Source organism: Amphiprion ocellaris, chromosome 15 (genome assembly GCF_022539595.1).
Source record: "Amphiprion ocellaris isolate individual 3 ecotype Okinawa chromosome 15, ASM2253959v1, whole genome shotgun sequence".
NCBI classification, from domain to species: domain Eukaryota; kingdom Metazoa; phylum Chordata; class Actinopteri; family Pomacentridae; genus Amphiprion; species Amphiprion ocellaris.
The window spans coordinates 10,425,274-10,450,517 of record NC_072780.1 but is presented as its reverse complement, the minus strand read 5'-3'; the positions used below and the strand labels follow the sequence as shown (position 1 = coordinate 10,450,517).

The following is a 25,244-nucleotide window of genomic DNA, read 5'->3' as shown; positions in this document are numbered from 1 at the left end:
ATGTTTATAAGAGGAGAAAAAATCTATATTTTTAGAACTCCAAATTGCATTGATGCGTCCATTTTTCAGTTTGAGGTGCAATAATTTCAACGTTTGATGTTAAAGTAATTCAAAAGTAATCAAATAAAATTTTTAAATATTGTGAATTTTATCCAGTAACTGACAGCATTCCAATGTCATCTGACCCAACCTTGATCACTCATGACTTTAATTTGTGGTTCTTCAAGGTGAAGCAAAGGGCTGATCTGCATCATTAGTGTCAGTAAGCATCAAGTCAATACTTATAATTATACATCAGATCCTTGTTTCACTTCAGATAATATTTGGTTAAAGTGAAGCACGAGAAGTTTTGACATATTTTATTGTACATCTACGTCAAATTTTAAACTGTAAATGCAGCACTGGAGTAAATGTTCTTTCCACAACTTTAGAAGCAGAATGTCTTTGCTGCTGATCTGGTTGCAGTTTCACAAACAGTAAATATGAATAAAATGCAAGAGAATTGGTCAGTGATCCCACAGCAGCAGTTAGATAAATGCAGGCTCCTGGAGAACAGCTCTCATTGTGCTTTTACTGCAGTATAAAGTAATTGCAGCCTGCTCTGAATTGACTGTTGTTTTAGGAACTCAAGCCTGGACTGCAAACTAAATGTAGTTTTGTGTTCTCTCCACAGAAAAAGCCTCTCTCAGCCATCATTAAAGAAGTGTGTGAGGGGTAAGTCTGCATTTGTTTTGTTTTTTTTAAATGCCTGCGTCTGTGCGCACAAGAACGTCTTGCAAAAACACTCTTTATCTCCATTCTGGAATCTTATTAGCTGTACACATTTCAGATGTTCTGCCCTTTTTGGAGCAATCATGCAATGTGTGTTCTCTCCTTCCGATGCCTTTTAGCTGGTCCTTGGGGAACCATGAGAACTTTGCTCTGCAGATTGCTGACGCAACGAATTTCTACATCACAGAAAAGGTTCATTTATCTCTTTTTAACCTCAAGAAGTCCGTATTATGGTTGCAAGTTTGCCTCGTGTGCTTGCTAACATGGATCTCGGTAATGTTCTGCAGAATCGCAATGACATCAAGAACGGCTCAATCCTGCGCTTGACCACCTCTCCTGTGAGTTTTGTGAAAAGAAAGAAAATACATGTGAATCTACAATGTGATAGATGCTTTATTTGCATCAATATCTGTTTGTATGTGTGTCGCTTTCCCTCTTTCTGCTTCAGTATCAAACTGCAGTCCAGCTTCATGAACGGATCCAGTCTTCTAGCATGGACGCCAAGTTGGAGGCTCTGAAGGATCTGGCCAATGCTTCCCGAGACATCACCTTCGCACAGGAGTTCATCAACCTGGACGGCATCTCTCTGCTCACTCAGATGGTGGAGAGTGGGACTGAGTAAGTCAATTAACTGTCCATGCTTTCTGATTTTCATCTGTCACTGCAGTGTTTTCCTCCTTTCAGATGATATTTTTAATTCCTATTTGTGTGACAAATGTAATAAGGAACAGTAAGATATGGCAAAAACCCACATTTCCAATGCTTTCCTCAAATATTCAGCACGTGATTTACTGTGTTTATACTAAACATTATCCTCAATCATCCAAAATTTTCTGGATCTGTGCCAAAAAAAAACATATTTTTAGATAAAGGCCTTACTGCTGTTTAATTTCATACATTTTATTTGAGGCTGCTGTGTCTCTCAACATTATTTTCTTAACTTGACAGATGTGACAAACCGGGGATTTGTGTCCCAGTATGGCAAGATTTTCTTGTGGGTTCGTGCAGCTCAGTATTTAAGTGAAGCTCTACACAGATCTGAAGTCTGAAGGAGTTGCACTGTGCAATCTGACAAGTTAAGTTCAAAGCATTCAAAGCAGCTGACCGACCTGCTCATTCAGTAACGCTTCTCAAATCATTGAGTTAAGCTGGATTTATTTATTTTTCCCCTGGTGTCTCGTGTTGCAGCAGTCTTGCTGTTGAGGCCTCTGGTGTTTCAGAATACTGTAGGGGCTTCATGGCATCACTGCAACGCTAGATAGATGTGTTATTATTAGTTTTTGTTGCAGAACTAATCATATACATGACCTGAAGTCATCTGGTCTACATTCCTACATTCACATGATGAGTCATAGCCATGAGAAAAAAAAATACCCACTGCATTTTGATGACAAATGACAAGCAAAAGCTGTGCAGTGGAAGTAAATGTGTGAGTTACAGGTGAAAATATGTTTTAAGGTTTGAGAAAATTACATTTGTGCTTAACGTTGTGCTTCCCTTTCAACAATACCGGCGTTAAACAAATATGACAGGAAACACAAGCACCTTGATCTGACAGTTCTTTTTATCTCCACGATGGATCTTCGTGGTAGTTCGGTTAAATTTTTCAGGGGATCTTTGTCGGCTCCAGTGCAGCTCAGGGTGCAGCTTACGGAGACTTGGTGCACAGCTGGACCATAACCCCCCCAACACTTTCCAAAAGTGTCATCCAGGTGTGTCAGCTCAGAAAAAGAGAGACACTCCTGGCTTGTGAAGTAAACGCCCGGCGGCTCCAGTTCGTCTTTGTAGAGCGTGATGGTGATATTACACACAGCTGAGAGGAGAGCTCTGCAGTGGCTTTTGACTGTTCAGCAGATCCAAAAACTCACCGGGTTCGTGTTGAAGGGGGGCGGAAGGGCCCTGGAGACCGTCTCAACTGAAGGTTAAAGCCAGGACATTTTTCGCTGAGGTGAAATTTCTCAGCCGTGATGCCAAGGGACGGGAGTGTGTGTGTGTGTGTGTGTGTGTGTGTGTGTGTGTGTGTGTGTGTGTGTGTGTGTGTGTGTGTGCCAGTAGCTAACCAGGAGAACTGCAGTAAGAGTGCAAATGTGCGCAGACATACGGTGCAAACTGGCAGGGAGGGCAGCAGCAGCCAGCCATGCAGTACAGGCTCGTTTTCTGCTTCATGCAGTTCTCATTATCCGAATCTTTTTCCCAGAAAGAGAGAGGGAGAAAAGATAGAATGAAGAATTGTTTGCTTGCATAAGAAGTTTGCACCAAAGACACACTCTTGGTGGTAATGCGCACTCACGCAACGCCAAATGCGCCGCTACTACAGCACAGCAAAAACACTTTTTCTGTACAAAAACCTCACACTGATTTGTGTTTTAAGCCTTAGAGCAGATCTTTTTTGCTGAGTTCTTAAACTTGTAATAACTTCAGCTGCAGGTCCGTCCTGTCGTGCTCCTGACTGCTTTGTATGCACATAAAGGTTCAAATTCCGGTTAGAGATTTAATGTCTTCCTCTCAGCAGAAACCACTTAATGGTCTCCTATTTCTGGGAGTTAGTGCCTTTGGCATTGCACTCACTTCTACTATCTGACAGGAAATCATTGGACCCTCTTCTCCTTTTTGAATATAATGTTCGAATTAGCAAATATTTGACCCTGTTTGATCTTATTGCAAGGAGCTATCCCCGCAGCACTGATGTTGACTCCACTCTGCTCCTGGCTCTTTGATTAAAAATGTTTTTATGTAAATCAGCATCACATCAGATATTCAGCACAGGAGAGTTTTAGAGTGGTGTGTGTGTGTGTGTGTGTGTGTGTGTGTGTGTGTGTGTGTGTGTGTGTGTGTGTGTGTGTGTGTGTGTGTGTGTGTGTGTGTGTGTGTGTGTGTGTGTGTGTGTGTGTGTGTGTGTGTGTGTGTGTGTGTGTGTGTGTGTGTGTGTGTGTGTGTGCGCAGGGCGAGTGCTTCTGCTGCATTTCCATCTCAACAGAAGGAGCTTATGCAACACAGACATGCAGATAGGTATCAATGTCTGACACAAACACACACACTCATTACTGCGCCTGCCAGCCAACTTGGTGAACTGTAATTATTCAAGAGGCTCTGTGCTTGAGACTCTCGAGGGCTGAGCGGTTCTGTGATCTAATGCTTCTGCCAAAGATGCTGTACTGTATTCATGTGGAAATTGCGCTGGCTGGCAGCTGCTGTTGCCCACTTGAGCTCCGCAACTTAAAAGGTGGATGGTGCCCTCTACTGACCGAAACAACAAACAACCTTGTTCAGAATGCACAGTGCAACTTCTAACAGGGTTCTTTTCAAAGCAGTGGAGAATTATTTTAAAAACATCTATATTTTTACATAATTTATGTGGGATTCAGCAATGTTAACAAATTAGGTCTTATTTGTCCGAGTTTTAAGACACGTCAATCTCATGTTTCTGCCTCTGCCTCAATATTGTGTCGTTTAATTTGAGTTTCTTACAACCCTGGAGAACAACAATCCTGTCAGTTTGTCACATCAGTATCCACAAAACACAAAATACTTTCTAACTAAAGAAAGAGACCCTGAGAAAACAGTTGAGGTCTGAGAATAGCGAGGTTTTCATCTTGTCCTTCGCACAGCGCAATATGCAGCATTTAGTAAAATGTGCAGGATTTTGTTCCCTTCTCACTGTTTAGCTCAAAGCTTTTCTTCCACTGCACCTGTCACATGAGACATTTGAGAAACTCTGATTTCAGTGTCATGTCTACTTAAGCTTGCTGTGTGAGCATAAGGTTTGCAGCAAACTGCCTTTTCAGCTGTTTCTGCTTTGGCAGGCTTTCAGTGTCTCCAGTAGGCCTTCTGGTAAACGATGGTTTTTGTGAGTCAGCGTATGAAAGCTCCTTTTATTTCGGGGTTTGAATTTGCAAAATATGTAAAGGACTGGGCCTCCCTCCAGTCTGGTGTGTTCCAGGTTTACAGTTAAAACACTGTGTTATTCCGATGCTCTGTGCTGGCTGAGACTGAGAGGATTTTGTTGTGTGTTTCCCACCTGTGACACCAAAGTTTCTCAAATCTTTGCAGGCGCTATCAGAAACTACAGAAGATTATGAAGCCCTGGTAAGCCCCTTCCCCTTTCCCCCTCCCCGACCGGGTAACGTCATCGGCTCTGTGCTCTTCCTAACCCGCTGGCCGAGTTTGCATGATAAAGACTCTGGCCCCAGTGCCTTATGGGAGATTATATATGTGTGTATAACACGGCTATTCACAGGCTTCCATTTTGAAATCAGTGTTGCACTTTAATTTCTTGCATGTGGTTTTGGGCAACAGAATGAAACGACTTCCTAATTCTTCACCACAGAGTGAAAGAAAGCCAAGATTTCTTTCTAAAAACATAATTCTGCGAGAAATTCATTGCAACCAATGAACTGCTGCTTTTGCAATTAAAGGATTAGTACAGCTACATGGTTCCTCCTAGTGCAAGTCAGTGCCTATTCTAAATTAAATCTTGGTGTTCTTTACCAAATGGTGCTCAGGGGTGAGGGGATTGTCTATGTCAACCAGTTACACACTGTATATACTTCAGCACTTTGTCTTCAACATTATTAGATGATAGCTTTTATCATCATCCGCACATCAACACGGTTTTCCCTCCTCTACCTGCCTTAAATATTCGGTGCTTTGATTTCAGTATTCTATCATCATCATGTAGAATTTTGTAGTTAACAGTCATTTTAATGCCCAGTACCATCTGCAAAAGCCTCTTCGTTCTTCAGCTGTGGATTACTAATTGTCCATGTGACTGTACACTAATCATCTACCATGATGCTCTCTGTTGATCTACTGCTTATGTAGGAATATTTCAGTCATTTCAGTTTCAGTTTGCGGATGTAAAGGTGAACAGTGCTTTTCAGCTCCGCAAACAGACTTTAAAATTCGTCAGACACATTTCTTTCTTCATAAACATCTATGTTAGTACTCCAATTATTTATTTTACTAGACTGTAGCACAGTTACATGTCACATTGATACAAGTTACTATCTATAAATTAATATGACGTATGTGGTGCAACACACAATGCCTCTACACAACACTTCTGCAATGCCAATAATAAGCAGTAGAGGTCAGTATTGTAAAATCTATCAGAGAAACCATAAAACATCTTAACTCTTGCAATTTTGTCGAGACAAGAAGTAACTTAAAATGCCTTTTTTGCTATGAGTTCTAAGCAGGTAAAAGCTTTCATGTTTGACTGTTATTCTTGAATTTCTGACTAAAGGTGCTCCAGCAGTAATATGACATAGCAGCTGTTTAATGTGTTTCTTTGCTTTGGCCTCCTCTGACTCTCAGAGTGATTTCTTCCTCCTGATATTTGTGTAACTGCATGACTTCACTCTATAATGTAGCTTTCTGGTCCTGATTGAACTCCGCCGTGTGCTGCCCGGCTCCCGCTGACCTTCTGATGGCTCCTGCTGTTTCTTGAGGGCCAGTCTGTCTGCTCTGCATCTCAGACCTCTTTCCCATTTCTTCTACTCTGTCTTTTTTTTTCTGCCTTTCTGCAGCAAGCCTGGTTGCAGCATTGAACTTAGATTCATCTGTCCCCCCCTTCTCCTCTCCTCTCTGCCACCTCTGTCTCTGCTGACCGCTCATTCCTCGTTATGTTTCAAGCCATCTGGGCTTTGCAGCTACACACTGCTCCAAACCATCTGCTAGAGAGAAGTTTCCTATGGTTTCTGTGTGTGTGTGTGTGTGTGTGTGTCTGTGTCTGTGTGTGTGTTGTGCTGTAGTTTCGGTGACCTGCTGTCCTTCACTCTGACGGCCTTTGTGGAGCTGATGGACCACGGCATTGTCTCCTGGGACACTTTCTCTGTGGCCTTCATCAAGAAGGTCAGCCAAGAAAACGTCTCATTAAACAGGGCCAGGATTTAAGAAGAACTTGCATTTACGTGGCTGTTGTCCTACAGTATATTGACTGGAACAGATTTCGACTTAGTGACATAATGACTTGTCAGCCTTTGTTATAAATATAAGGTTTGAAGCTTAGAATTTTCTCCTGGTACAGTCATGAAGCTAATTGTGATATTTTTTTAACCCTCAGTAACCCCACATGCGCCAGGGAGATGTAATCATTTTAAAAAATGGCAAAAATTACACCATTCATCAGAGCCACAAAGTGTAAAAATAGGAAAATTTGTCAAATTTGAAACTCTCTGACAATAGTTTCTAAACTTGTTCATGATGTCCTGTTCTGTCGCAAAAATTGAAGAGACCCTAAGCTTAAAGTTGTTATATTCCATTAAAATCCCATTATTTTACATGTCTCAATTAAGAGTTCACCCAAAAATATGTAATTTCCTCCAACTAGATTCTGTAAAAAAACAAAAAAATTCTGCACTTCATTGCAAAACCAAAACAATATTTGTGACTCAGATGTGACCAACAGCCATGTGACAAAAATTCAGGGATTTGTTTTTTGGCTGAACTGGCCAAAATGCAGGTTGTGCTTTCAAATGGCCAACTGGAGGAAAGCCTTGAAGGAAAAAAGAATTCTAAAGTATCTATATGATGAAGATCCATTTTCTTTTTTCCAGCATTGGTAACACATGTTGGCACTTGGAAAAATGTTTTAAATGTTGATTCCAGTTTCTTTCAGTTTTTGTAAACTAAATAATCAAAACAACTTGGGAGTTTTTTCAATGGTTTTTGGTATTTTAAGTTTGTCATACTGCACAAAAGACATTTCTGAGTTGTCTCTACTTGTAGACTTCCAGTCATGGTTATGCTGTTTCCATGTAGGTGCATTACTTTTTATTGCAGTGAAAAGTGAACTGTCAGTGAGTAAAAATGTGTCAGCAGCTAAAACAACCAGAAACCGCTGGAGTTCAGAGGATTAATGCCTTACAAAATCTTTAGCAATAATATTAGTGTAATAAAAGAAGTAATAATTTACAGTTCACTTCTTTGACAGGAGAGAACACAAACAGATGTCAGTGTTGACATACTAAAAACATAAGTAGTTAGTTACATTGTCTGATTTTCATGTTTATTATGAATGTGACATCAATTTCTGCAGCAGACCTGCAGTAAGTTAAGACATGTAAATGTGTATTTTGTAAAACAAGTAACTGTCTTAAGTCAAGTCATGTCAAATTTATTCACAAAGCACATTAAAACGACCAAGGTGCTGTGCAGAAGAGTAAAAACATGATCAGAAGATAAAAATAATAGAAATAAAAACAAAATACACAATAAAACATAAACAATAAATAGACTAACGAAACATCCAAACACAACTGGGGAGTTTCAGCTTAAATGTATATTTGCGGGTGTCAAAGTGGTTTAATCAAATTAGCGAAATATTAGTTTTCTTTGATATAAAATATTTTATTGTGGTATTATTCCATGAAAGTGCCAGTGCATTGTATTATTTTAAAAATGGGCTGTACCTCATTATATTTTAATTTGTCTATGTCACTAGAGCATTACATGTAATCGTCTCTGTGGATTTGTTGATCTCCTCTACTTTGTCCTCCCTGCAGATCGCCAGCTACGTGAACAAGTCGGCCATGGACACAGCAGTGCTGCAGCGCTCCCTGGCCATCCTGGAGTCCATGGTGCTCAACAGTCAGGATCTGTACCACAAGGTGGCGCAAGAGATCACCATTGGACAGCTCATCCCCCATCTCCAGGGGTAAGCGGATGAGTCAGTAGGCTGCATGTGTGAACATTAATTATGCTGACTTGTTTTTGAAAGCATCATGGTAATGAATTGCTTTCAGGCCTCATGGGTGGGCGATAATAGACTGCTCATTTCAATATTTAATTTTCTTGTTTGGGCCGTGTGTTATTGTTACAGGACCGATCAAGACATTCAGACCTACACTATTGCTGTCATCAATGCTCTGTTCCTCAAAGCTCCTGAGGAGAAGAGACAGGTGAGGCTGCAGGATGCACACACTATATATTGTACATCATTTCATCTTGCAGTCATCAGCATTTGTAACAGTGGATCTGATATGTGTGTATTTCAGTGTTTTAAGAAGCATCAGAATCTTTAACACGGCTGCAGTGTGGTGAAACAGTAGAATCTAGTTGTGCAGAAATGATAAAAGTGCCCTACTTATCTTTCTTTTCCATTCCTTTCTGTCAAAACGATGTAATTGCTCAACCACGCTGCCATTTCCCCACTCATCTCCTGTTTCTCTCTCTAACTCTCACCTATGTCACGCATTGCCCCGTAGCTACTCACATGATCCCTTGCATCAGCACCATAGGGTCCAGCGATGCGCTTTGACATTAATAATGAATGATGCTAACCCACAGCTTCTCTCCTATGCGGCACACAAAGTTGAAGACGCGCTCGGCAGAAATACGCCACACAGCGCTACTGCATACAGATTCAAGCGTGTGTGAATGTTGCAGTGCTGCTTTCGATGGAGCTAAATTAGCCATTTTTGTGCCATTTTGCTAGAGATTAGATTAGGTGTGTGGGCTCGGTTTAGCAGCGCTTTCAATCAACTTTACTGGGTTGTTTCAAGTGATGAGTGAACAATGTCTCCTTTAGCTCGGATGGAGATATGTGCGGTAATATACATTTATAGCAACCCATTTTATTTCTGCAGAGAGGCAATTTTAAAACGTAGCGTTATGGGACCACAACTGTTCATCATCTAAGGTGCTTTTAACGCTTGTGACACGTTTTAGAGCACGTGAGGGGCCGGTGACACTATTTTGGTCCTCGATTCTTGCTGTGTGGGACTGATAGTGTGTATGTTTTGGGTGTGTGTGTGTGTGTGTGTGTGTGTGTGTGTGTGTGGCAAGGACTCGACGATCAGTAAAGCTATTATTATGATCCTCCAGCCCCTCACCATTCTGCTGACTCTGTTACCTCCCCCCCTTCCTATCCTCCTGGTCCACAAGCTGTACCACTCACAGAAAATGATTTTTTTTTAACCTCCTCTTAGGCTCTTTCTCTTTTTCTCGTCACCCCACATTCACTCACTCACCCTCTCTGTCTCTCTGTCTCTGACTTTGTCTCCTCTCTGCACACGGTATGGTAGTTTGATGAGCACATTGTGGACATCCTAAATTGTCCCCTGACAGTAAGTGCACCCTTGATTAGCACACTTTGTAGTTTGCACTGTAGAAGACATCAGTTAGTGCATTTAGTATCCCATTTTAAGTTCCTCTTTCGGATGGCTTCCTTATTCTTTTACAGCCTGTCACTGCATACATTTGCAGTGTGCCATGGCTGTTTTTTTCTTTCTTTTGCCCGCCTTAATTTCCCATTTTAGCGTAGAGAATCCTAAGACATGTTTTGTCTTGATATGTTATTGACTCTGATCTTTATCCTTCTCACTCTCTCTCTACTTTCCTAAATTCTGTCTTTCTCTCTCTATCCCTATTACTCTCTCCTTTTCTTGCTCCCTCTGTAGGAGATGGCCCATATTCTTGCCCAGAAGCAGCTGCGCTCCATCATACTCAGTGTAAGTCCAGCCGAGTCCTTCTCCACTGTATCCGTCTTATCTGTGTTAAGGTTCGATATTAACAAGGAAAATGACACCTGCCACATCTTCCTCTGTCTCACCTCCCTTTCCTATTATCTACTGTACTTACTTTCTTTCACCTGTTCTCTCTTTTTTAACCATCTCTCCCTTGTGTGAAATCTCATTTCTGCCTCTTCTGTTCCTTCACCCGACTTCTTCCTTCTAATCCTCATCATTCACTCCCAAATCCTCCTATTCTTCTTTGCTATATCTCGCCATCTTCCTCTGAAAATTTAACCCTAAAACCTGCCCTCTCCATTCTTTAATTTCACCATTTGTTCTCTACGGCGTGCAGAACGTGATCCGGAGCCCGATACCCATCAACGATGAGATGGCGCATCAGCTATATGTGCTGCAGGTTCTTACCTTCAACCTGCTGGAAGACCGCATGATGACCAAGATGGACCCTCAGGATCAGGTGTGGACTGAGACAGGGCAGCCAAAAACGACAAATGAAGGGTTTGATAAATAGGTAGCAGTTGGATGGGCATAGAAGGTGAAATCATCATTTTCAAAGCAGGATTATAAAAAGAGGCGACACAAACAGATTTGCTCGACTGAATTCTTAAGTGGAAGTGCTTCATCATCAACAACCAACATTTTGTTCTTGCTGAAGACATTAATCTTTAAAAATGGATCACAAAAGTATACTTTGATGTTGAGAAATGTCCCAAAAACAACTGTACTGCGCTGTGTTTTTTGAGCAAACGTTCCTCAGACACTGGTAAATAGTGCATTTGTTGGGGGCTGATGTTTTCCTGGCAGTGGGACAGTGTACTGTATGTTGGACTGACTCAAAGTAAACCACTGTGCCTGTGGACATTGTCATATCAAACCATGTTTTCAGTGATTTCTGCAAAACAATGGAGGTTTACAGGGAAATAATCTGAGACTGCAAACAAATCCTTGTTTGTCAGATCAATTTATTTTTGGTTTTTATGTCGATTGATTTACATTAAGAAAAAAGAGAGGATATTAATAAGCATCTTTTGAAATAGAGCTTAGCCAGGGAGAATAATGAGCAGCCAGAACATGCCTACGTAGTCTAAATTGCGTGTATTCAAAAAGAATTCCCAAGAAACGTTTTCAGGGGTGAAAAAGCAAGAGGTACATGCTGCAGAGAAATCCCTCTACATGAAAGCTAAGCATGATGCAGCTACGAGGAGTAAACAGTCATTAATCTTTTATTGAGCTTCTTTTTGGTCTGATTGTTCCAGAAGAAAAAAAAAGAAACTATTACTATAGTAGGTTTGGCCAAGTAATAAAAGCAGTGGCGAGAACTGGCTGTGAGCCATATTTCCTTGGGCAGTGCAAGACCCCAGACAGCGGAGATGTGGCTGAAGCGGTCCTAAATTATAAAATGGTAAATGCAAGAAAAGACAGATGGATTTATGAGCAGCACTTTAATATTCTTCTCTGCATGTGCAGGCTCAGAGGGACATCATCTTTGAGCTGAGGAGAATTGCCTTCGATGTGGAATGTGAGCCCAACAACAGTGGCAGCATTGAGAAGCGCAAGTCCATGTACACCCGCGACTACAAGAAGCTCGGCTTTATTGTAAGTTGTGTTCCAGAGGGCCTCTTGAATCTATGTAAGCAAGTGCATGGAAGTGCTGTCGATTCAATTTAAATCAGATTCAAAGGGGCTTCATAATAGAATCTGGATACAATAGCAATATTCTTAACATTAATATAGAACACATGCATACTATCATATGCATGTGTGTGTTTGTGGATTTTTGTCGGTTCTGTGTGTGTCAATGTCATTCACTGTCCCTCAGGTTGTAGTATATTAATACTGCTCCCTTCTCCTGGGAGCATTTTAATTTTGAGAGCTCATGTAGCTCCTAGGACTCTGCAATGACAGAGGTGTTCATTATCTCACTGAATGTTATACATTGTAGAAGGAGGTGTATCTCTATCTAAACATCACCTGTCAAACAGTATGACTGCGTTCTGTTTTCCTTTGGTTGGAGTGACTTTTATTTGTCTTTTTCAACTGCCTGTTTGTGGTCACTAAGCCTTTACCTAATCTCTACTTTCTATGTCTGACAGTAGTGTGATGCTTTGCTAATTTATAATCTCTTTTTCTTGATTCCAATTTTCCAGATATCTTTACATTGTGCTGTAATTTAGTTTACGTCGACTGGTGTTTGTTGTTAGAGTGTCTGAGAGAGGACAGCTAGTCTAACCATCAACTGGCATAGAGAACTCTCCTCTGGGCTCAGCTCTCAGAGTTGGAGGACTTTGGAAAAGAGGCTGCGTAGGGCACTATATTCAAAGTGGTTAAAATATATGAGTGCTCAGATTTGACAGCTAACTATCAGGGGTCATCTGCGTGACTCCGTTCTACATGCATTTGCGTTGTGCTGTCATAAAAATGTCTAATTCGCCAAAGAAAAACTAGCAAGGCTGCCTAATAGCATGATCCAAACCTTTAAACAAACTTTAAATTTTCAGTGAGGTAGCCTGGAGGTTCTTGTTGTTGTCTGAAAACAGGAACACATAGTGTAGATAGTGGAAGGGGAGGAAAAAGCTGTGTGAAATGTTTAGCCAAAGGCAGGTTTATACCTACAGTCCACATCCAGTGAGTCAGACTAGTCCCAACAGACGTACCTACACTCATTGAGCTTTTTTATTTAATGCTTTCACAGCCATGTTGAAACTCCCTGTTGCTCTTTTGGTTAAACAAGGAGAGGCATAACTCACACTACGTTCAAAGATATGATTATTTACTGTGGAATGGTATTTGTTCACCTGACATCTGGGGTGTTTTTGAAAAATTCCTAGTTCACATCATGCATTGGTCTTCTTCATGTTGACTGCCAGGGTCCAGTTCTGACACAGCTTCTCCACCGTGTCCAGCTGTTTCTGGACAGAAGAACCAGGTCATCAGCATCAAACGGAGACTTCAACTCTCTGTCTAGGAGTAGCGCTTTCTCTCTCATCCTGTTATACATTTTGCTTCTACCACAGAAAATGCGTTTTGTTTACTACTTTCTTTCTCACTTTCCCATCTCCCTCTGTTTAAGGATGCATGTTTTAATGCGCTGTGTGTGCGTGCTTGCGTGTTTGTGTTGTATGCAGTGGGTCTAACTATAGCATAAGAACTTGAACTAAACCCGCTGTGACTTGGTGTAAGCCCAGAGCTGTTTCGGGGCTCTTCCCATCCACATTCCCACAGCAGTGTGCTCAGTAAAGATAAGCCCAACTGGACTGCCTTGTCTCCACTGCATGGAGAAAACCCACCCTACAATCCTTAGTCTGCTTTCCATGCTCGACAGCTTGCAGGCAGACACACACAGACATGCAGACTTCCTGCACACCCACACATACACAATCACAATTCTCTAGCTAGACCCTATCACTGCTGAGATAATTTGTTTGCTTTTTAATGGCTGCAGGTTCTTTTAAGTTGGGAATATTTTCCATTAGTCCATATGTGAGGGAGGGTAATTTTTAAAATGTGCGTGTGCCTGAGTGTCTTTCTTTTTTAAGCCCGTAAGTCTGCTTCCTGTCAGGCAGAATTACAAAACTGATGAGCCAGATCTCAGTCTCCACCGCTTCCTCCGCTCCCCTTCCTGTCGCTTCCCTCCTCGACATCCTGTGTCACCTTTTAAACTCACTATGAGCGTCAGACTGATGTGTTTACATGTGTATCTGTGGTTTTAATTAGTCAGTCAACTGAATTCTCTGCAGGCTCTGGGAGGAATTAAGTACGGCATGCTGTGACAGCACAAGCAAGCATCTTTCTGCATATCTTATGCAATATTTAAATGCTTCAGGAGGAGACTGTGCAAAGACTAGAGAAGATGGTTTGTTATTCAAAAGTTTTGGAATTTGTTCTTGAAATTTGGGGGGTTTGGTGTGTTTAGCCTCCACATAAAAGCATAGTGTAATTTTTTGTTTGATTTCATATTGTGGTACGAATCCTGTATTCCAGCCAGTATATATTAATGTCACAAAATTCTGAATATCAGTTTGCATAAACTTGCTTAAAGTTGGTATCACTGACCAATAAAAAGTACAGTATGCATCTCCAAAGTCTTAGCTTCTCAACTAAAGTATGAAAAACAGCCTTGTTTTAAACATCAGTGCATTTTTTTAGATAATTCTATGAATTTTAGAGATACAGGAAGATTGTCTCAACCCATAAAAGGCCATTTGATTTTTCAGTGGACATTAAAATCACCAAATAGTTTATTGCATTGTTTTGAACTGCCTGAAATGATATATGCTTCCTTGCAATGAATAAGGGGTTGTTGTTTTTTTTTTTTTTTTTTAAAGAAAAGTCACGTTTTGAGCAGAAACTGTTGCCTTCCAGGTCATTTTGACATCCAGAGCTTTTGAAAAGAACTGAAAACTGAGCCCAGAGGAGTAATCATGGCTATTGTGAAATAGATGGAGCTTTTTGCTCCGAGTGACAGAAACACGAAATAATCAAAGAGATTTGTGGGTTTCTGTTTTCGCCTCATTGGTTTCAAATGGGCAAAGATCTGTTTGAAATAATCTGCACTAATCAAATTTAGCATTATTTGAACCTAAATCTGATGATATTCAGTGGGTTTAATACTGCCAGCTCACTGTCTAAGAAATCTGATCAAACCACTTCTAGACCGACATCAGTGCTTTACTTAGTGGGCGTTGGTTGTTAGTGTTTTATTACAATTTGTTACAATTAAAACCAAGTTTTTATGGAATTTATGAAGGCTACACAGCAATGCCGTATATCATCAACAAAGCTCAGGATGGATTGACTATTCCAAGAATATCTAAAGCCTCTGCAAGCTGTTGTTGTTCTAGTGAACTGAAAGGTCAGTCGAAGCACTAAAATCATTGCTTGGAAAACGGCTGTTTATGGACTACTACCCACCTGTGCTTTTCTCAGCTTGAACCAGTTTAAATCATCCCAAAATCATTAGCGTATATGTATTTGTGTTAAGTGCCGTGCCAGTTTAGTTATTTTTAAATGCACTTTTATCTCTCTTATCCTTCTGTTTGTAATTGTTCCATTTAGTTCCTCAGGCGTACGTAAACACTGTGTGTGTGCCACAAGATGGGCTAATAAAGACAGGACTTATTCAGGGTTGATTTACAGTTCCAATATCTCTCCAGTGAAAATGCCTTTTTATTTAGCGAGCGACAAAATGTGTTCAACATAGACCCACTGGCTCTACATTAAAACTCAATTATAGGGCTGATTTCCACTTTCCACCTTAATGCTCCGATTGTTGCAGTGTGCAGGACAAAAACAGCATGCCCAGTGGATTATATGTGAAGGAATAAAGCTTAGAAAAAAAGATGCGGCGATATGTTTTTAAAGTGCATTCCTCTGTTTCTCTCAGAACCATGTGAATCCAGCTGTGGATTTCACGCAGATTCCTCCAGGCATGCTGGCTCTGGATAACATGCTGTACTTTGCCAAGCACCACCAGGACGCCTACATCAGGGTAAGAACAGATACACATTCAGATGCAGTGATGCCACACTGACACACTAACACGCACACAAACTAAGCAGCCATTCTGCGAGGCTGTATTTTTCCTCATCACCTCCGCTTCCTTCCAAACCTTCCCTCAAGCTCAGACGCTCATTTGTGGTTTCTGACGCTTTTTTTCTTCTCGGCTGAACTTGTATTCCATAAAGCTGATACTGTGGGCAGTTGTGTCGTGACTTTAAATGTTTCTGTCATTTTTTGCTTCACCAGTTTCAGTAGACTAATTGTGTAACTGTAGTAGAATGGTATACACGTGCAGCATTTCACTCACCACACCTGCAACTCTTTGTGTGCGTCTTTGTGTTGCGTCATTATGTCGGTGTGTGACTCTGTCCCTTGACTTGAAAGTGAGAAAAGGGATGTCTTTCCAACTCAGCCATTTTCAGTCCACCAGAGGGAGAAAATGCAGCCTTCAATTTCCTAAATCAAACTGTCACCAGCTAAAGTGATTGGGCTCTTGATGGCCTCATTTATGGCATGCAGCCACCATCCACATAATCAGAGTGAATTTTTTGCTGTTGAATTTCTTTTATGTTTTCTGGCTTTCAAGCAGGTAGTTTTTAAGGGTTCAGATAAGGTCAGATAATGACTAATTGTTTCGACCATAATGAAGTGTTAAAGGAAAAATGGCCCATAGTGTGACAAATGGTGTGACACTGTAAATTAATGAAAATATATTTCTACTGAAAAATAAACTACTCTGAAAGTGCAAAGCCTTGCTTTTACTGTATTAGAATAATTGAGTTCTTTAACCCTCCAACTCCGAGCAGTTTCTGGGCATTTTTTTTGCCCTGTCACATTTTTACTTACTACTTTATTCTTTACTACAATATAAAGTCCTGCACCTCTATGGAAACAGCACAACCATGACTAGAAGTAGAGAGAATAGCATCAGAAAGCTATAATACCAAAAGATCCTTTATGAAATGAATGACAAAAATGAAAGTTGAATTTGTTTGATTATTTATTTGAAAAAAATAGAAAATTCTGGAATCAACATGTGCAGCATTTTTGTGCCCACAGGTGTTGGTACAAAAACAGTGGCTCTACACACTGTAGATGTTTTACTACTTACATTTTTAACTTGTTTTCATACTTGTCTCCTAATTGCTCGGTGTAAACACAGCCTGCAGTTCAGCCCAGTTCAGCTGAAAAATCAATGAATCTTTAGTTTTTTTTAAAGGATCTGATCAAAGCAAATGTTTTTTTGTGCAAATTTTAGTTTCAAAGCATTTTAAATAAACTGATTTTGATCAGATATCATGATTTTAGACTTAGATTTGGTTAAGTTAACGAGTAACACAGAGTAGTTCAAAAGACAGTTGAAAAACCAATGAGTTTCATCAGCTTCCATCTCTATTAAAAAGGAAAATTTTGGTAACTTTGCATGTTTTTAAAAACATAAAATAGTATGTTTTTAACCAACGACTGTTTTCTTGTTTGTTTGTTTTTTTGTTTTGTTTTTGGTTCAGAGAGAAAATTTCCTCTTTTAAAACTCTTAGCTATTATGCCAACAATGGTTCTATAACAGACATTAATGCCTCTACTGCCTGCTGAGACCAAGAATGAATGTGATGAAAGGGCAACAGTGCTACAGTGTATCACAAAGATTCCTCACATGGAAGCTTTAATGCAACTCGATCCAGATCTACATATTATTTTTGATATCAAAATTTCTCAAATTACTTTGTAAGCTGACCCAAATCTCACACTGGTAACCACTGAGAAATTTAGTCCTATGATGTTACAGTTGACCTACATTTTAAGGATTGATATCAGCTTTTAGGCAACAGGAGCCTCTTCATCTTTTATGGGCACATCTGTTGTTGTATTTAGAGAGTAAATTCTCCAAAATGCCTGTCTGTAGATATGTGACTATGATTAATATATGTTTTTATCTTTGTATATGTAGTTTCTAAGCCCAAGAAAATAGGATTCGGATTTTTTGTCTGGCTTATTTCCTCACCTGTGTTCCCAGATTGTCCTGGAGAACAGCAGTCGAGAAGACAAACACGAGTGTCCGTTTGGCCGCAGCAGCATCGAGCTGACCAAGATGCTCTGCGAGATCCTGAAAGTGGGCGAGCTTCGTAAGTCTACAGCAACAAACAGACACACACACACCTGACACGCTATGCTGTACATTCTCATCATTAATCCGACTTCGTGTCTTTTGCTCGCACGAGTATATAGACAGATACGGATCAGGTGTGTGCAAAAATACAAACATCCAGGCGGACATACCCACAATCCCTCCTTGTTAAGATGAAAGCAGTTATTATGCTCAGTAATTGTGCTGCCGGGAGTTTATTATTTAGCGATGCACCTCGTCCCCGCTGGGCCCCTTTCAGCCTAATATACTGCATCTGGGAGGCACACAGTGCAGAGAAGGAGATGCTGTGCCTACGTCCACTTCAAATTGATGTGCCCTTTTCATTTGTCTTTACTTGTTTAAATGGGCGAGTTGGTCTCAGTTCCGTTCCAGACTGACCCCTGCTGCTCCCTGTAGGGGGAGAAGGCATTTTAAACTGATGTGCCCTTTTCTTCTGCTCATGTTCTTTTTTTTTTCCAAAGGATTTTAGACTTGGCTGCATTGCAGGCTTTTTTGATTCTTGTCTGAGAAAAAAAATTAACAGGAAAATCCTTAAACTTTGTTTCATGAAAGAATAGTGCCCACTTCTATTTCTTTTTGAAAGACAGCAGTTCATTCAAATTCTCTCCTCTGTCTCTAGCATGACTGATAAAAGTGCCAGGCTAGGTTTCAGTTAAAGATAAGAAAAAGTAGAAATACTTTAAGAAATGGAATTCCAAGCATATTGTAATTTCCCTTTCCTCTTTTAAAAATGCTCTTATCTGTGCCAGACTCGGCTCTAATGCAAAATGTGTCGACCTGTCTGTCTCATGAAACTCTGAGCACACAGAAAGGATTTAGATATTTCATTTTAAGCTAATAGATGCAGTATTTCATCACACTGAAAATCTGACAGACATGACCTGACCAGGAGAGACGGGGTGAGAGAGTGGAGGGTTTGAGTACAGGTGAGACATGAAGACACATAGTGAACCTTCTCTTTCCTTTCAGTGGTTCTTTCATCCCGGTTCTGTGCATTTATTAGCGCATCAGCTTGTGGCTGTGATCCTCTGGTCTCTGGCTTTATTTTTACTCAGTGTGTCTCATTAGTTTTTATCCAAATGTGCTTCACTGCACACGCCCCAGTGACCCTCTCTCTTATCAGACTGAAATTGCTTCCTTTTAGTCTCTCTTCGAAATTTCGTTTTGACCTCATTTATATCGAAATGCAGATTAAGCGACCAAACTTGTCCCTAAATAGGGAAACATCTTTATCTCTAAGGCTTTTCTGAGCTTGCAGTTGAAGGCTTATGCAATACGAGTTAAATCCCCGGGAACGGCGCCAGGCCATCATTATGAGTAAAACTTTTTGTCTTAGGGAGAATTACTTATTCAAATAAATACACCGGGAAGAAGTGCACAATTTCACAAAACTTGCTGAAAATATATGAACAGAATATGCAACCCAGACCTGCAAATTCTGGCCCCGACATATTATGATCCTCGATTGGATCCGGTATTTTTTTATTTCTATTAAGCTGTGGATACTGTTATGTTATGACACTATAATTTCCCTGTGGGACTGGATGCCGCAGCTGAATTATAGCAGCGACCTTGACTCCTAGTTCTGAGCCTTTCTACTGCCAGTGGCTTTATAATGTCCTCTTTACTGAGGCTGTTAGCATAGAAGCCTGAACCTACCATTAATATTAATGACGCGCTATAGTAGTGTTTGTGTATTTGTAAAATAGGGAAGGTGAAACGATAACCTGCACAGAACGACCTGTTTGAGATACGACGCTCTGCTGCTTTAATAACGGCACCTGGTTTAAACATGACAGGGTTCCCATATACACAAGTAGGTCATGTGTGGTCGTATGTAAAGGGAATAAGATAAAACAAATTATTTGTAGGCAATCACAGGGGACAGGAGAGAAAAGACAGCTTTTTGATGTATTTATATTTATTGCGTCCTAAATCTTAATCTCCCCATCCGTCTGTGTCACAGTAAATATTTGCACAGACTCTTCAAGCATCGCCTGCATCTTATCCTTATGGGAGGAAGCCACCGTGGCCCGGAGTAGTCATGAGCTGCACTACATTTTCATACACACCCCGTTGGCCATGCTCATATTAGCACACACTAATGAATGCATGAGTAAGATGAATGTAACATAGACCACACAGGTGCTGAGGGAGAAACGCCTGGTATGTATATATATATATATGTGTGTGTGTGTATGTATGAATGTATGTATGTGTGAATGTTAGTCAGAGGTAAGATGAGAGAGGAATGAGTCGTATCTCCGCACCGTCATCGTTCGATTGACCTTTCAGTGCAGAAACAAAGAAATGCTTGACACTAATGAGGCTGTTGAAGGTTGTGCCTGTTTCTCTGTAACATTTTTAGCAGCTTTGATCGTGTGGTATTTAACTCATAGTAATATTTGAAACTATGGTGCATTATTTCACAAAAAACTGGAAATTTAACAAGGACACTTTTCTGAAGGGTGCAATTTTTTTCCACATTTTCAGACAGTTTCTCCATTTGCTGATCTTTACACAGCAGCATTTTTCACTATTGACTGAATGGTTTTTGGGATGGAAGAAAGCATGGAACCTGTTTAATGATCCCCAGAGGATGAATCCTATTGACTCTTGTAATCTTCAGAGTTTTTTTTTCTCACTTTAGTGCCACCAACAGGTTGATCTGAACATCTTTGTGTTTGTGTTGTAATAATATATTATACAGATGGTCAGAGTTCCCCAAAGATTTACTGACTGTCTGGCCATTAAATTTAGTGACTGGCATGCCCTCCTTAATAGGAAAAAAAATGTTATTCTCATAACTTTTCATGTAGCACCGGAGCAGCTACGATATCAGTGTTTCAGTATGCATTTATTGTCACCAAATAAATTAATAGTATTATCGCGATATCTACAGACATTACAAATATCTGTAATATATCTGTATCGTATACAATATTTGTAGAAAATTACCTATATCTATGACATACCTATAAGATATCAAACATCTGCTGAAAATCATAAATATATGTAATATGTTCCAGTACAATATATATAGGAAATTACAGCTATATATTCCATCCATCCATTATCTATACATTGCTTAACCCTCGTTAGGGTCACAAGGGGCTTGAGTCTATATATATATATATATATATATATATATCTATCTATCTATCTATCTATCTATCTATCTATCTATCTATCTATCTATCTATCTATCTATCTATCTATCTATCTATCTATCTATCTATATATATATATATATATACACACATATATATGTATGTGTATATATGTGTGAAGTTATATGTGTGTGTGTATATGTACATGTATGTAATATGTTGTACTGCAATATCTGTAGAAACTTACCAATATCTATAATATATTCATAAGATATTGTAATATCTATAGAAACTATAAATAAATCAACCAAAATCATCTTTAATTTTGTTCATTGTAAGTGAATTACACTCAAAATATGAGTGTAGGGAAGTGAAGAGAGTCTGTTGTTCCTATTGTTGGAGTGTCAACCAGATGGTTCCCGGTGCTAAACTGTTGTCATATGTATATTTTTTAACATGATATTAATATTCAATATCTTTGAAGAGTCATGGAGCATGGAGTTCTTATTGGATGTCCTTCAGCAGCTTTGAAATAATGTGCTTTTAAACAACATGGTTATCATCAACACCAGTACAATAATAATAATAATAATAATAATACATTTTGTTTGTATTGCATTTTCATTTAGGCAAAATCTCAAAGTGCTAAAATTATACTCCCCTGGGTAGCACCATCATGAAAATATACATTTGCAGAATACTTAGATTTTTCACCAAAGACCTGCTAAACTAAAGACATTCAGTATGAGCTCTACAAGTAAGACCAAACAACTGTTGGCATCCAAACATACTAAATTAACTGGTGAGTGCTAAAAACTCTGGCTGCTGTAAGTTCAGCCTCACAGAGCTGCTCCACTGTCTCCATCCGTCTTTGAAACGCAGCAGCTTACATTTAAGTGTTCCTGAGAGTAATCTTCTCCTTGCTGCAGGAGATACAAAGCATTAGGAGGAAGTTGATAAACTGAGGTAGCTACATTCTCTAAAACACTGATGGTGCAGAACAAAACACTGTTTCAAAGCTGCTGATGGACACCCGGAAAGAACTCCATGCTCCACGACTCTTCAAAGTCATGGTTGCATTTCAGAAACTGTTTATGTAAAAGCAGACCAAACCCCCGATGCAGAAAAAGAAAGTTAATCTCAGTTTTAGTTTTTAAAATTTTCCTCTTTTTGCTCCGTATCCCCTCGTGGATAAAGACAGAAGAAAGAGACGGCGGATTAACGGTGACGGTGATGATGTCTTTGTGGCTCATTTGTTCTCTCCGTCTGTGTGAAATGCCAGTGTGGCTCTGCTGCTCTGACGCTCTCTTCTTGTGTTCTCACGGGGATGAAACACTGAGGGGTTCTGGATTTGCCTGAGGCTGCTGAAGTTGCCTTTCTTCCCTGCTTGCCTCTTCATGCACTCTTTCTAGCTGAAATGTTCTCACTTTTCTCCACATTTCATTGTGGCTTTCAGGCACCCCCTGCTTTTTTTCCCCCACCTCCTCTCTGTGGGTCTGAAGAGCATCTGTCCCTCTCTGACTTGTAATCCTTTCTGATGCTTTCATGGTCTCTTTTTCCTCTATCCCATGAATTTGACACAAAAAAAATCCAACAGTTCACAAGCATCTTACCATTTTGAAGACTCCACTCAAGAATCTGTCATGATAGCTGTCTCAATGCTCTTCCAGGTCAATGGATTTTTCTTCTGTCCCTGTTTTTCCATCGTTTTGAGGTGTTTTGGCATTTTTGCTTTCTTGTTGTTGTTATTTCTATGCAAATGTGGTGTGGAGAAAAGGAGGTAAGCTTGTGTGGTTGAATCAGCTGTCAGTGCTGCTGGATTCTACATAATTCATAACACTACACAGGTGTCACTCTCTCCATGCTATCTCTCAGTTTCTCACCTTCTCCCATTACTTCCTACCTTTTCTTGCTCTCTCTCACAATTGCTGATGCCTTGCTTCAGATCCTAAAAGATTAATTGTCCCACCATGTTTCTCCTGGAACACGGGGCTTAATGGAATCTGCGTCTGTGAGGCGCCAAGCCATGACTTTTCCGACTGGCCCTGTTTAAGCGGGCCCATGGAATATTTATGAAGTTATTTAGAAAGGGGGCCAGCCGTGGTGAGTAATGGCCCTGCTTGGTGATTCACGACGTGTCGTCTCGTCGCTGAGATGGAGAGCTGGGCGGCGAGGCGTGGCAGGTCCAGGCACGGACACACGCACGCTGCCAGACGTATACATGAAGCTGAAAGAGAGCGACGCAACCCTGTTTACAAGCGCATTCACACAGAGAGAGAGAGACGAGCAGGTCTGGGCAGGCTGCAGAGCGACAGTCACATGATGTCCTTATGTTTGGAACTGTGGCCTCCATCAGAGAGACGTCAGGCAAGGTCAGAACAAAAGGCCAGGTTCAGCACCACGGACAGATCCATGTTTCATTTCAGCACAGCATCACAGGACATCGTCTAGAATGTTTGGATTGATTTTCTATTTGAGTATGTCGATTTTTGACCATATTCAATTTTTTTTTTTAACCTCAAGCAGCTTTGGGGCATTTTTTTTTTGTTCCCTTCACTGTCATTTTCCACAGCAATATTAAGTACTGCACCTCTATAGAAACAGCACAACCATGGCTAGAAGTAGAGAGAAATAAATAGTGTATTTTCTGCAATATGTCTTGATATAATGCCATAAATCATGAAAAATAGCAAAAAATTGAACTTATTTGATTATTTATTTTGCAAAAATTGGATACTTGTCGCCTATCTGCTCTGTGTAACCACAGCCTGCATTCAGCACAGTTAAGCTGAAGAGTCTTTGACTTTCTGTCATGTTCCTGTTGCATTGGACTCACTCATGGTTTAATGATTGCACTGAGGTGCAGAGAATTTCTAGTTTTTTACAGAATGTGGCTCGTGCATACAGTTAGAGATGGAATATTGCAATTTTTAGCTTGCAGATATGGTTCATTTTTTTCAACGAAACTGAAAGAACTTCAAGAAGTTGGAGGACCTTTGGAAAGTTGAAAATCTGATGATTCTTTCTGGTTTTGCAGTTTCTTGCTCTAATTAATCATGTAATTTGGACATTTTCTAAAATGATAACATGCCCTTCGAACCCATTAGTGGTTTTGGGGGTTCAGAGGGTTAATGGCATCTCTTCTCAAGGACAGTGCTAATTTGTATGTCTTTCTGTTTAGTTGTCAGTCTTGCATCAGAAAATAATAACCACGCTGAGTGAATTCAGGTTTTCTTTGAGGCTTTTAGGTGACTACGAAAACATGATTTTAAGGATTCTGTGTTCTTTTAAGTGTTTGGGAATATATTTTTAGGATATTTTTTTCCTTTCGGTCGATAGTGGAATATGGGGAAATGAAGCATTAGAGCAGGAAAGAGAGGTGGAAGATAACATAGAACAAGACTCGGTCTGAGATAATTGGTAGCCTTAATATGCTTTAGCGGTTCTCAAAGAGTAGAACTGATCTCCTCTAAAGCCTGTTAACCTGTTGACCTGGAGAAGATGTTGCAACTGTTTCCCTCCATTTCCCAGCTGTTACTCTGTTTTCTCTCAGGCTTTGGACAGTAGCTAATAATCCTGCATGTTCATTTGTCCAGCAGTAAGAAAATCTAAAACTCTGTATGTGCTACGAGAACAGCTCAATAATTCTGTTTTAAAGTGAACCTACAAGTTACAGGTAACACCGGGCAAGTGAGAGTCACAGGGCTGTCGAGGCACTACTGTTCAGTCACTCTTTGTCATGGGTGTGTGTGTCTGTGTGTGTGCAGGTGACTCGAGTCATCCAAACTCATTAACTTGACAACTCCTACTTTAATGGCATTCCTGAATCGCCTGCTGTGATCTGATACAAACAACATGCACACACCTAGAACCCCTGAGAGATGCCTCAGTGTGAGATTGAAATGCTGTGATATTTTTGGACCAGCTCACAGTGTCTCACACGCTTTACAGTCTACAGCCATGGCCAAAATGGACTGTCATGTTTGGACGTGCACTCATGCGTTGGGACCGAGGAGGAAATGGCAGCCGCATGTGTCGTATCTCAGACACTCAGGCTGTTGTTAGCTGTAATATTTCACTCTGCAATTGTAAAAAATGTAGTAAGGACTGTTAAATTGTGATGTTAATGCATCACATTATCATTATCCTACTGACATCTTGAAACATTATTTTGTTCATCGGATTGAAATTGATTTTTATTTTCTAAGTTTATTTTCAAGTTTCACTGTTTCTCTTATTTTGAAG

The 25,244-nt window shown here is 40.2% G+C and overlaps 2 protein-coding genes across 7 annotated transcripts in view; one reads left to right on the top strand and one right to left on the bottom strand.

Moving 5' to 3' along the window:
- Positions 1 to 25,244, bottom strand: part of pex1 (peroxisomal biogenesis factor 1) — a 174,569-nt gene that overhangs the window by 69,062 nt on the left and 80,263 nt on the right. The gene's annotated exons all lie outside the window — the stretch shown is intronic.
- elmo1 (engulfment and cell motility 1 (ced-12 homolog, C. elegans)) overlaps positions 1 to 25,244 on the top strand; it is a 114,114-nt gene that overhangs the window by 46,245 nt on the left and 42,625 nt on the right. For 3 of the 6 annotated variants that reach the window (XM_055018062.1, XM_055018064.1, XM_055018063.1), the window contains exons 3-16: positions 674 to 714; positions 891 to 963; positions 1,059 to 1,109; positions 1,220 to 1,389; positions 4,822 to 4,857; positions 6,525 to 6,624; positions 8,277 to 8,428; positions 8,594 to 8,672; positions 9,798 to 9,839; positions 10,173 to 10,223; positions 10,579 to 10,701; positions 11,712 to 11,840; positions 15,628 to 15,732; positions 17,758 to 17,866. In XM_055018062.1, coding sequence (XP_054874037.1) covers positions 674 to 714; positions 891 to 963; positions 1,059 to 1,109; positions 1,220 to 1,389; positions 4,822 to 4,857; positions 6,525 to 6,624; positions 8,277 to 8,428; positions 8,594 to 8,672; positions 9,798 to 9,839; positions 10,173 to 10,223; positions 10,579 to 10,701; positions 11,712 to 11,840; positions 15,628 to 15,732; positions 17,758 to 17,866 — 1,261 coding nt within the window. The remainder of the gene's footprint in view (positions 1 to 673; positions 715 to 890; positions 964 to 1,058; positions 1,110 to 1,219; positions 1,390 to 4,821; positions 4,858 to 6,524; positions 6,625 to 8,276; positions 8,429 to 8,593; positions 8,673 to 9,797; positions 9,840 to 10,172; positions 10,224 to 10,578; positions 10,702 to 11,711; positions 11,841 to 15,627; positions 15,733 to 17,757; positions 17,867 to 25,244) is intronic. The other 3 variants (XM_055018065.1, XM_055018066.1, XM_055018067.1) reach the window with 3 other exon arrangements.